Below are 12,061 nucleotides of genomic sequence, written 5' to 3' on the forward strand. Positions count from 1 at the left end.
ATTAAAGAAAGCATGTAGTATATGAATCATGCTAACGTGTCACTTTTGGGTGAAATTATAAAGCATGAAGCACAAATTGTTTGTTGTAGACATAATGAATAATGCCAAAGACATGCGATGTAATGAATCCAATAAGTATAGTTTGGAAAGGTTTTGTTCAAAATGGCCATAGTCAATTCATATTTCATGATTATGGTCCTACAATTAGAGAGCAAAGGGTCATCCCATTCCATATTTGAGCAGTCTAGTTGAGTTTGTGTCACAAAATTTTCTCAATATTTTGGTTCTATTTGTTTGACTTCATTCAATGTAATGGTCCTATTTTGTTCCCTTGTCTAAGAATCTTATTGCAAATCCTGCGTTTACAACTTTGTCAGATATTGTTTATCATTTTATAGACTGAGACAAAACTAATACTTATTCCATCTCCCATTTTTCTTTCTTTTTCTTTTTATTTTATGAATATTCCATATATCTCTCATCTTAAGTCTTTTATGCTTAAATAAAAATATCTAAAAAGTCTTTTAAGATTTGGATACACATATAATATTACCTTTATTTGCTCCTAAAACTCACACACAACTGCAAGATCCCGAATACGAATCTGGATGAAGGTGTTCGACTTAACAATATCGACATTTATCGGTTGAACTAAGACATGTGGACTATATAACCTATTTTATTGATAAAAAAATTACATTAATATGGGCCGTATTGTGTTATTATAACAAAAATAATAACAAAAACATCTTATATGTGGTAGGCTAGGCCTACATACATATAATTCTGATTGTGTTTTGAAAAATAAATTGAAATCTAATAGGAAATTGGGATATACATGATGGAGTACCTATATCCAAATAATCACTTACAAGTAATGTCCATCAAAACTTCTTTTACAAAATTTCCTATACTTTGGAGGAAAAGAAATCAGTAGCTATATATGATACAACATACAGGACAAGACTCTTATTGACAGATGCCAACTTATAATACACAAAAGACCCTAAATTTTGATTTCTATCAATGCTAGACTCTAACCTGTCATTTACAACATAACAATTAGGAATATCTCCAATCATTAACCGAGTCGAATCAACATCTTTTTAGCCAAATGATCAGCATCATTTAGCTGTAATTTTATCACCATTGAAAGAGATGAAGTGACGCGACATAGATGACATTCAGACCACGAGATCAACACCAAATGCAGATATTAGCACTAGCAAGTTTTACATGTTTGTAATTATTAGGTGGCTGGAGTTAGGATTGTGATGCTGTGAGAATATTAGCTAGATTTCTGATTATACAAAGGCTAAATTCAATATGATTCCTTGCCTATTTTTCAAGAAACTCCTTCTCAACTAAACTAAAGGTCAACTTTAGTCTTTCTTGTAGATTTTTTAAAATGTTCTTTGTAATCCTTTTCTGATGTTTTGTATTTTTCAACCATTCAATTCCAAATAATACTTGAACTTTACATCCCTTTCCTTTTGGGAGTAAATCGTCAATTTGATAGCGAAGGTGCAACTGTGGAATTAGAAAACACTTGTCAATAATACATAAGAAAAATCAAAGAACAAGACAGAAAACAAAGATATAACAAATAAATAAGTCATATTTGTCAACAAAAAGAAACAAATAAGTCAAAGAAAGATAAGAAACAAGATAAATTGACTTACTCACATTAAAATAATCACCAAGAGGAACTCCATGGAAGTTCATAACCTCTTCTACAAGCCAACCCTTTCCCTCCAAAAGAGATTTTTGTTGAGTACTTGTTACTTCAACTTTATAACGTGAAATACGCTTCTCAAATTTGTAATATACCGCCCTTTCATATACATCGTTGTTCTCGGATACCCAAGGGGTATAAGAATAACTCACACAACCAGATTTTTCCATGACCCTACAGTCCAACTCACCCCCACTGAATAACTCCATAAAGAAACTGACCTAGATTAATTAAAAAAATTATAATAATAACCAAAAGATGGATATTGTTGAAGTTTTACAACTACAAAAAAAAATGGACACAGAGAGAGAGAGAGATTACAGGAACTGGAAGAGCACAAGAATGAACCTCAGACATGCTAATATCATCGCTGACAAGGAACGTTCCACTCTCTTCACTAGTAATGCTTTCATTATCAGGGTCATCTTCAACTAATTGGACTTTTTGTTCAATACTCAAAGATCTGGCCTTCCAGAGAGCCATGATAGTCCTATTTAAGCAGATGAATATTTTTAGATTCAATGAAATATAATAATACCTTTAAAACTATTAACTTCTGAGATAATTTCTTAAAGGCATCTTATGAAAAGTTGGATGGCAAATTTGTTCAAAAAAAAAAAAAAGAAAAGTTGGATGGCAAAAGATATGCCTCCAAAAATAAGGATTCATTTTAGCCTTTTAGGTGGTCAAAACATTTCACACAAAAATCTAGTTAAAGAGTAGTGGTACTCGAACTCGAGAAACAATTATATTGTGTCAATAAAATGCAAGGGTAAAGTAAAATAACAAGCAAAGTATGCTTTTATACACGAGTTTTGGTATTGCAGAAAAGTGTATAGAAAAAAATATTGTACAGTAACATAAAATTTTTAGGCTACCTGTTTGCAACATTGAAAGACACAAAAGACTGGAAATGGAACTTGAGTCTGCCTTGTTCGTCTTGTGTTTTTGCACCATGCTTTGCATCCACACCTCTTCCTTGACGAATAGTTATGACAATTATTGGACTACCCATTGATGAAAATGTAGGAGGAACGACCTGAATGTCTTCGATGTCCTCCCAAAGCAAAAAGAATTTTGTCTTGTGTCCAAACAATTTTGCATGAAATCCAAGTATTCTTGCTGAAACAAATAGACGGCCCTGCAGAGATCCGTTCGCATTTTGATGAGATAATACTAATAAAGAAACATGTCTCAGTTAAAACTAAAATAGATATTGACCACTTTCAAAATCACATAAGATAATAAGTGAACCTGTAGGGGCATTTTTCTTTTCAAATGACATGTGAAATCATTGATGAGAAATTCCTCCGGTGGAAGTCCAAAGAGTTTCTGAAAGGCTGAATTTGTTTGAGGAGATCGCAAATTAATCTACAATTTTGTACATAGATTTAAAAGAAAGAAGTCAAAAAAGGTTATAACTCGATAATACATAAGCACAGCGTGACTAAGCAAAACTACCAAACGACTGGTAACACAGACGGATTCATACCTTCTTCCCCACTTCTTTCTCCATTTTACTTATATAGTGTTTTACAACATTCCCACCTCTAGTGTTGTCCAAGAAAATTTTTAAGTTCAATTTAGTGTGGCATGCCTGAGCTAACTTTCCTTCAAGAGAAACACATAAATCAGCAAGATCTGATATGTTTGTTTTAAGGAAATTGATTTCGGCATGTCCTAAAGATGCAGCTTCATCAAACGGTCCATCAAAATCATAAACTATCACATCCAACACAGAAGGAGGGTCATCCATTGCATCAAATTCAAATATTTCTGCAAACATAGGAAACATTATTAACAAAGAAGTTTTTATCGTACAATAATTCAAGCGAGATTATAAGGGAAAAAAAAAACCAAACTTATGAGATATATAATTGGAGGTTCATATTTTGGTTATAAGCACAACCAGTTGATAAACGATATGATATTCACCATTCCATAAAGGATCAGATTTGTTGAACTTGATTGAGCTAGTTCTTGTTTTTCCATTGCAAGTAAAAACAACATATGGATTACAAAGTCCAGTAGAATCAACAGCAGCTATATTGCTTCCTTCAATTAAGGCCACAGTTAGTAGCCATCCATCTCCTTGTGCTTTAATTCCATGATCACTACCTAATATCAAAGTGCCATAACCCCAGAGAAAAAAACTATATAAGCAAAGACATAGAGGTACCAATTATTCAAATCAAATGAAGAAAGGACAAATGAGAGAGAAGAAAAGTCATAGTGACTAGTAGAAAGTAACAACATGTCAGGAGATAAAAGAAAAACAAATGGATCAATTTTTAAACAAGAATCATATGATAGAAAATTTCCAAATTCATACTACCTTGACATTTATCAAGCACATATTACTTTGTCCTAAAAAACAAAAGGAATTTACAATCACAGTAGGGAATTGTATTCACTCCCATCACATACTCTATTATGATAGTTACAAAAATGTCTTGTGATGGAAATTCATTTGGGAAGGTAATGGTTCCATGAAACATTTAGGCTTCTTTGACCAACATAAAAAGAAGAAGAAAAATTCCGGTATTCATCCAATCGGATGAGATTTTAAATTCATGTGAATTCTTAAATTAAAATATCATTAAAAGCATTACCCTTCCGTGCTCTAGCTCGCATGAAACGTAAGATCAAACTCAACATGCGTTGCCCTTGAAGAACCAAAAGTGTACAAACAACAAATTCACCAATTGAATCTGGCAAGTCAAGTCCAAAAAACTCAAGCCCTTGAATCGTGGTAGGTGCAGCCAGACACATGTGGATAAGAACATACAACCCCATTAAGAAAGTTGAGATGAATGTAAAATTAGCAAAATACTGCATTGCTAACTTCAAATCTGATTGGGGATCTGCCTTTAACGATGCCAAAGCTTGTTCCTTGGTGGAACCAAGATCCTTTGAGTCAACAGGCTTAACCGTCTGAGATAACAGAGTGGCATACTGATCAAAGGATTCCTTCATACCTTGTCGCGCTCCATTTTCTATCATTCCTTTCATCATGGTGCTTTGTAAGAAGTTCATTCTCCATGATATCACCAGACGTGAACATTGCTCTCCCGATGGCAACTCTGGTCCGGGTGTGATCACATAAAGTACTTCTGCCTTGAAGGTGCTTCCATACATAACATCTGGAGTGCTAACACTTGCCAGAACAGCAAAGTTCTTTTCATCGGCTTTTAAATATGTTTGTTCTTCATAGGCTTTGACAGACTTAATTAATTTTGTGGCAGCCTTGAGGTATGTAACTGATCGTTTCAAACTCGTATTGTCATTCTCTAACTTCCAAGGACTCATTTGTAGTTCTGTAGTACCTTGTATGTCTGCTAATGATTTGGCAAAATTTGAATTGGGTGAAAATAGTAATACATTCAAGTCTTCCGTTGCAATAATATATAGTTGGTCCATAACAACCCCTCCAGGTAAATTGCTAGGAATTTCACTTCCTTGATCTGCAGACTGCATTTTTTTCACAGATTCTTCAAAAGTTTCATTAGGGGACTGATCCTCAGTTTTGATATCGTCAACTTCAACTTTATCTGGTTCGGATCGGTCCAATTCCATGCTTGTACTGGGTGAAATTGAAGACACATCAGAACCTTTACTACTAAATATTTGACAAAGTCGGCCAGCAAACGATTTTTGTGAACTATTTTTCTCATCTTTTGAAGATGTAATTTCTTCCCTTACAGGAGAAGACGAGTTTGAACGGCCATTGGATGATTGCGAAAATGATTGCGAAGGAGAACATGTACTTGCATCACTGTATTTTCTTAGACTTGATAATTGATCACTAGAAACATTTTGTTCTGAAGATGCATTATTTTGAGAAAGGAATATACTCAAATTAATCTCACCTGTCAGAGAAAAGAAAGTAAACATCATAATTTAAGTTCAAGTTCAATAGCATGATCCATATATGTAGACATCATCCCCGCCCCCAAAAAAAATTGTCTTCATGCAATTGGTCGTTTCGTTTGAGATGTAAAATCCAAAATCTCAAATTGAACACATTGCAATTTACACACCCTATAAATTACCATGAAACCAATATAACAACAACATAAATTCCACATAATACTTAAGCAAACAAACAATCAAATTGAGAAACTAAAGAGTCTTAAGCAGCTAGCAGATAGCTCGGTTGATGAGCTGAGAGACATAACCACTTAATATTTACTATCATTTTCGTTAAAAATTAGAGAAACTGCGAAAAAGATAGACAAAATAAATAAGGAAACAACAATGTGATGCCATAGTTGAATGAGAAATAGTAAATGTACCACATTCTTTATTCTTGTGCTTCTTCTTGTTTTTGGGTTTCAAAGTGTACCAAGCATTGCCAAGAGATTTAATTTCCTCATCAAAAACAAGTGAAATTGGGAATTTAACTCTTCCAATCAAATGATTATGAATGAACTTATCTTCACCCTTGACAGAGATAACAAGTTTTTCTTTAAGATCATCAACCCATAAATTGAATTGTTCATTCCACTTTGGTTCCAAATTCTTCTTTATCGCCTTTGTCCTAAACTTTTGCTTTCCCATCTTTAACCGCACAAATAAATCACTAAAACCATTGGAATCCAAACCCACCAAATTTTTTGCCTCAACCACTTGAACCACAAGCTTCATCATATAAAAACAACCTAGAAGAATCAATCTTTGACACAAAAATCTCAACTTGTTTTGTTTTTGTTCTAATCACCACATTACATGCATATGCATTTATTTACAAAATATTTTACATTAATTATTAAATACAATCAAATAGGAAAAAATTAACCAAATTGATCGAGCACATTCAAAAACATGTATGAAAAAATATTTTTTTTAAAAAAAAACTATATTTTTTACAAAAACTTATTCAAAATGTAGTTTTTATTACAAATTCATCATTGGTGATTTAGAAAGATGGATAGGGATGATGGAGAAAACATTAAATGGAAATGAATTTGAGGATTGGAAATTAAATAAAAAGGATATTAATAATAATGATAATAATGAATGGAAAATTGGAATATGAAAAATGGAAAGAGAGGGAGAGGCGAATGGGTTGTGTTTTTGGTTCTTCCCTCTTCATAATCGTCCAAAGGGTTTCCCTCTGTTTCTTCTTCTCTTCTCTTCTCTGGTCTTATTGATTTTTTATTTTTTTAATTTCAATAGCATTGTATTCTTCTCTGTTCCGCCGCAGCTTAGTTGGTATTTACACCGTATATATCCATTAAACTCATCTAGATAAATAACCATTAACTTTATTCAAAGTTAATTTCTATAAAAAAAAAAATGGAATGTTTGTGCCCCTATGAAATTTTTCACATACGATTTTTATTTTTACTAAATTCAAATTTATTTAATTGTTATTAAATTTTAAAATTATTGTGGTTTGTTGACAAACATGTTTAGAACATTTAAAAACAAATTCATAAAATAAAGTCATTACGATTAGTATATTAGATGTCTTGAGTTCGATCATCAATTTTATTGTAGACCAAAAAAAATATCTACAAAATAAGCTCAAAAATCAAAATTCAATTTCCGCCTTCCAATCCTGACAACTTCTGAACACTCATACCCGATCGTAGCGCATTGCTCCGGCATGAGCTATGCAACAGGGAGATCCCCCTCAATCCTTAAGTCCAAATTGTCATTATATATTTTTTTTGGATAGAAATTTTTTCTATTATCTATAAATTGCAGTTAAAAGTGTTCGCAAAACAAAAAAATCATTGTCTCTTTTCCTGCATTGATGCCTTTAATGTCTGGAAAGCTTGTGGTTTGGATAATATCTCTCCTCCAACAGAGGGATTGGATTGGTTCTCTTGGTGTAAAACCTTTGGGGCTTCTCATGGGAATATTATCTTTGTCGTTTTGTGGGTTATCTGGTGTGCGCGGAATGATGTAATCTTTAATAACAATAGAACCAGTATTTACAAGAGTGTTGCAAAAATTCATTCTATGCTACACTATTGTGCCGTGGCTTTCGACACACCGACGTCGGTCGCCGCAAATATGTTATCTCAGCAGTTAGTGGCATGGCCCCGTCCCCCGAATGGTTACGTTTGTCTGAATGTTGATGGAAGTTTGTTGGGTTCGCCTCAATCCGCAGGTTTTGGTGGCCTTATCCGTAATAGTTTTGGATCCTTTCTTGGAGGGTTCTATGGTGTGGCAGCTCAGGCTAGTATTCTATATGCTGAGATCATGGCCATGCTTCATGGTTTAGAGTTATGTTGGGATAAAGGATTCAAACATGTCATTTGCCTTTCAGATTCCCTTCAAACAGTTACTCTTGTCAAAAATGGCACCTCACCACATCATAAATTTGCGAATGAAGTCTTTAGCATCCGCCAACTTCTAGATAGAGACTGGAATGTTCTTATTAATCACACGCTCCGAGAAGGGAACGCGTGCGCTGATATGCTGGCTAAAATGGGAGCTAACACTATCTCTCCCCTTGTGAAGCTTGTTGAACCTCCTTCCGAGTTGTCTCCCCATCTCTCTGCTGATGCATGGGGTGTGGCTTTTATTAGAAAATAGTTTCCCTTTTGTTTTTTCCTTTCTCTCTTGTAACCAAAAAAAAAATTGCAGAATTTTTTTTTTACCAAAAAAATATTACGATTACTTATTAGAGATCGGAATAAAACTATTTTATACCACAATATGTCACCATTAAACCTTTCATTATTTCGTCCATATTGAAAAAGAAGAATGTGGGTATTAAGAATGTGTTTGACCCGCTTTTTTTACGGTATAAAAATTACTTTATAACTTAAGTTGAAAATAAGAACTTTAAAAATATAGTTAAAGTTGTTTGAAATTTATTATATTTTCAATTTAATAGAGAGTTTTTAAATTTGGGTGGACTAATTTAGCTTTTTCAAAAAAAAAAATGGGGAGCTTTTAAGTAGTAGTTAATTTGTTTCATATTTTTTTAATAAGAGTTTTGATTTTATTATTTAGGAAAATGCTAACTAGTGTCCCCGGGGCACTACTTAAGGATACTAATTATAGTAAAATTACATTGAAACTTGTGTAGTTAATGTTTGTAAAGTATAAAAAGTGTCATTTTCAATGCAAAAATTGCTTTTTTTGTATCCTTAACTAGTGCCCCGGGGGCATTAGTTAGCATGACCCTATTATTTAAAAAAGAAGAGGAGAGATACGTTGACTCCAGGAGTAAGTCTCTGTTGACTTACTCCACTTAATAACTCGATATCGGCATTATATTTCTTCAATCCAACCGCTGAATTTAAATATCTCATTGAGTAAATCAACTCCACAAATTTTTATAAAAATTGAAAACCGTTTGATACTTTTTCTGATTACTTCAATTGAACGTACGACAAACTTTTTAAAAAATCATTGAATTTCAATAGTCTGAATACATAACTACATTTTTTAAATTTTTATAAAAATTTGTGGAGTTGATCTACTCAATAAGATCTTTAAATTCAACGGTTGGATGAAGAAATATAATGCCGATATCGAATTATTTTTTTTTTGAAGAAGCTAAATTAGCCCACCCAAATTGGCGCCAGAGAGAATCGAACCTCAGACCTCAAGAGAAGCACACTCCCAGGTCCCAAGCCAATACCAATGCACCAACCCAAGTGGGTTCCGATATCGAATTATTAAGTAGAGTAAGTCGATGAAAACTTTCTTCTGGAGTCAACAAATCCCTCCTCAAAAAAGAAATATTAATTAATAGATACATTCACTAAATGATGTAATATTTTTTTATTGTAAACAAAATTCATAAACTATTACTAAAAAACTCATACTCGTATAAAAATATAATAAATTAAAGGCTTAAATGCAGTTTTACCCCCCCTATTTTGAAAAATGCGGAATTTTACCCCCCCTATTTTAAAATGCGGAATTTTACCCCCCCTATTTTATAATTTGTTGGATTTTGCCCCCTCACCAAAATTTTGCACAAAATCTGCTTATGAGCCTCAAGTTCAAAGCTTCGCACAGAACTCAATTTGGATCAATAATTCACCAAACTGGTACCGAAACGATCGCAATCGAGTTAGTTTTCCACAAAATCAAACTCCACTAAATTTGGAGTTACAGAGAGAGATTAATTACTGTTTTAGTGAAGGTCTGTTCAAATTAGTTATCGTATGAAACTACTACGGGTATTTTCGTCATTCCTCTCACCCTGTAGCTCATTTTTTAATACTATTTACATGTATGGAAACCTAACGAAATTACCCTTGTTGTCATTTCAATTTCGTCGAATTTGGAGTTACGATGTGTTCGGTAGATGATGTTGAATTTGAAGATCACAAGTAGATTTTTGCAGAATTAGTAATTGGACAGACCTTCACTAAAACGGTAATTAATCTCTCTCTGGAACTCCAAATTTAGTGGGGTTTGATTCTGTGGAAATTTAACTCGATTACGGTCATTTCGGTAGCCGTTTGGTGAATTATGGATCCAAATTGAGTTGTATGCGAAGCTTTGAAGTTGTGACTCGAAAGCAGATTTTTTGCAGAATTTTGGGGGACATACCTTCACTAAAACGGTAATTAATCTCTCTTTGTAACTCCAAATTCAGTGGGGTTTGATTATGTGGAAAGATAACTCGATTACGGTCATTTCGGTAGCCGTTTGGTGAATTATGGATCCAAATTGAGTTGTGTGCGAAGATTTGAAGTTGTGACTCGAAAGCAGATTTTTTGCAGAATTTTGGGTAACATACCTTCACTAAAACGGTAATTAATCTCTCTTTGTAACTCCAAATTCAGTGGGGTTTGATTATGTGGAAAGATAACTCGATTACGGTCATTTCGGTATCCTTTTGGTAAATTATTGATCAAAATTGAGTTGTGTGCGAAGCTTTAAAGTTGTGACTCGAAAGCAGAATTTTAGGGGGGGCAAAATCCAACAAATTATAAAATAGGGGGGTAAAAGTCCGCGTTTTAAAATAGGGGGGGTAAAATTCCGATTTAATCAAAACAGGGGGGGCAAAACTGCATTTAAGCCTAAATTAAAATAAAAGACGTTAACAAAATGAAACAAAAGATATCTACTTAACATAATTTATTAACATATAAAATAATACACGTTTATTTTAATTTTTATTAACTCTGACGTAGAACTAGCATCCGTCAAAAAAAAAATAAAAATAGAAGTAGCAAAGATAGGCGAGAAAAAAAAAATTGACAAGAAAAGATAAAATAACAAAAATAATAAAAAAGAAATGTGGTTGAGTGGATTTGATGGGTGGACCTCAAAAAAGGAGGCAAGAGTAGTGTAAACTGTAAAGTTGATATTTTTAACTTTTTTTCATACTCCTTTTACATTTTTTCTTCACTAAAATAAAGTAGTTATTTTTTAATAGAACTTCTGTTAAATTTTGTTTGACCCGACTTCTCTTGAAAATAAAAATTAAGTCATAAATAAACTGGATCAAGCGGTACCTAAATAGTAGAATTGGAAGAAAACGCAAGACCTAATCAAAATTGGTAGATTGACTATCTAGTTCAAAACTTCAAATTATGAACCTCTCTACCTTTTCTGGATCCTCGTCTACCCTTACTGTGGTAATGCACAGTCCCATCTACATTAATCTCAACCACTCGTTTTGAACAGTGAAGATCGATGATGGACCATCCGGTCACTAGAAAAAAATGCGGAACCTTGGTTTTGTTTTAATGAAGATGAAGACTAGCTACATGCCCGTGCATCCGCACGGGACACGGGCCTTCACCATGCAGAGGATTGTAGATTCATTCACTTGTACGTGGATAAACTATAGTTTGCTTTAGATTTATTGATGATTGGGACTGATTGTTGTTTTCAAATGACAGTATTGTCAATATCTCAACCTCATTATCGCAGGAATGTAGGTTTTTAACATTCTCATTGTTTTTATAAATTTCTGCGCAGGACATCATTCCTCATCATTCCTCCTAACAATAGCAAAAACATGATAGATTGGGTTTTCGATTCGTAGAAGAGAAATTGGTGCCTCCTATGGATAGTCAGATATTGCTTAAGTTAATTAATTTGATTACTTACCTATAACTATATTATACACACCAGCCATGTTTTGAGTTTGTTCTTATTTTAGTGCCTTTTGGAAATACTATCAATCATCACAACATTTAGAAATTTGTATATACAAACACGCAAAAACTGACAGCCATATTGTTGTTAACGGTGTCCCTACACTACAAATTTACGTCTGCTCAATATATCTAAACGTGAAAGCATCGTGATTGCAAGCAGCTTAATACGATCATTTATATAGTAACATGACACCGTAAATGTGGATATTGCTTTGAAATTCATATTCAAAGATTA

The 12,061-nt window shown here is 33.3% G+C and overlaps 2 protein-coding genes across 4 annotated transcripts; one reads left to right on the forward strand and one right to left on the reverse strand.

Moving 5' to 3' along the window:
* Positions 1-661: 661 nt before the first annotated feature.
* LOC123910826 (C2 and GRAM domain-containing protein At1g03370-like) lies at positions 662-6,975 on the reverse strand. Of its 3 annotated transcripts, none has more exons than XM_045962095.1 (9): positions 6,031-6,975; positions 4,348-5,604; positions 3,671-3,853; positions 3,228-3,511; positions 2,990-3,106; positions 2,614-2,876; positions 2,057-2,225; positions 1,687-1,956; positions 662-1,530 (listed from the first exon to the last, which is right to left on the reverse strand). In XM_045962095.1, the coding sequence occupies exons 1-9, from the start codon at positions 6,383-6,385 to the stop codon at positions 1,339-1,341; spliced, it is 3,090 nt and encodes a 1,029-aa protein (XP_045818051.1). In that variant the 5' UTR covers positions 6,386-6,975; the 3' UTR covers positions 662-1,338. The 3 variants fall into 3 exon arrangements, with proteins under 3 accessions (XP_045818051.1, XP_045818052.1, XP_045818053.1); XM_045962096.1 differs by having other exon boundaries at positions 678-1,530; positions 1,683-1,956; XM_045962097.1 differs by lacking the exon at positions 662-1,530 and having other exon boundaries at positions 1,784-1,951.
* Positions 6,976-7,759: 784 nt separating this feature from the next.
* Positions 7,760-8,284, forward strand: LOC123904628. Its single transcript, XM_045954263.1, has one exon. The coding sequence runs from the start codon at positions 7,760-7,762 to the stop codon at positions 8,282-8,284; it is 525 nt and encodes a 174-aa protein (XP_045810219.1).
* Positions 8,285-12,061: the final 3,777 nt, after the last annotated feature.

The sequence above is a fragment of the Trifolium pratense genome, linkage group LG2, assembly GCF_020283565.1.
Source record: "Trifolium pratense cultivar HEN17-A07 linkage group LG2, ARS_RC_1.1, whole genome shotgun sequence".
Classification (NCBI taxonomy): Eukaryota; Viridiplantae; Streptophyta; class Magnoliopsida; order Fabales; family Fabaceae; genus Trifolium; species Trifolium pratense.

What these genes read in the sequence shown, in the direction of transcription:
- LOC123904628 (XM_045954263.1), top strand. Translation starts at nt 7,760, where the DNA reads ATGTTATCTCAGCAGTTAGTGGCATGGCCCCGTCCCCCGAATGGTTAC.
- LOC123910826 (XM_045962095.1), bottom strand. Translation starts at nt 6,385, where the DNA reads ATGATGAAGCTTGTGGTTCAAGTGGTTGAGGCAAAAAATTTGGTGGGT. An exon ending in GCACAAGAATAAAGAATGTG is followed by an intron (nt 5,605 to 6,030) that starts GTACATTTACTA and finishes TTTCTCTGACAG; the next exon opens with GTGAGATTAATTTGAGTATA. An exon ending in AAAGAAAAATGCCCCTACAG is followed by an intron (nt 2,877 to 2,989) that starts GTTCACTTATTA and finishes GGATCTCTGCAG; the next exon opens with GGCCGTCTATTTGTTTCAGC.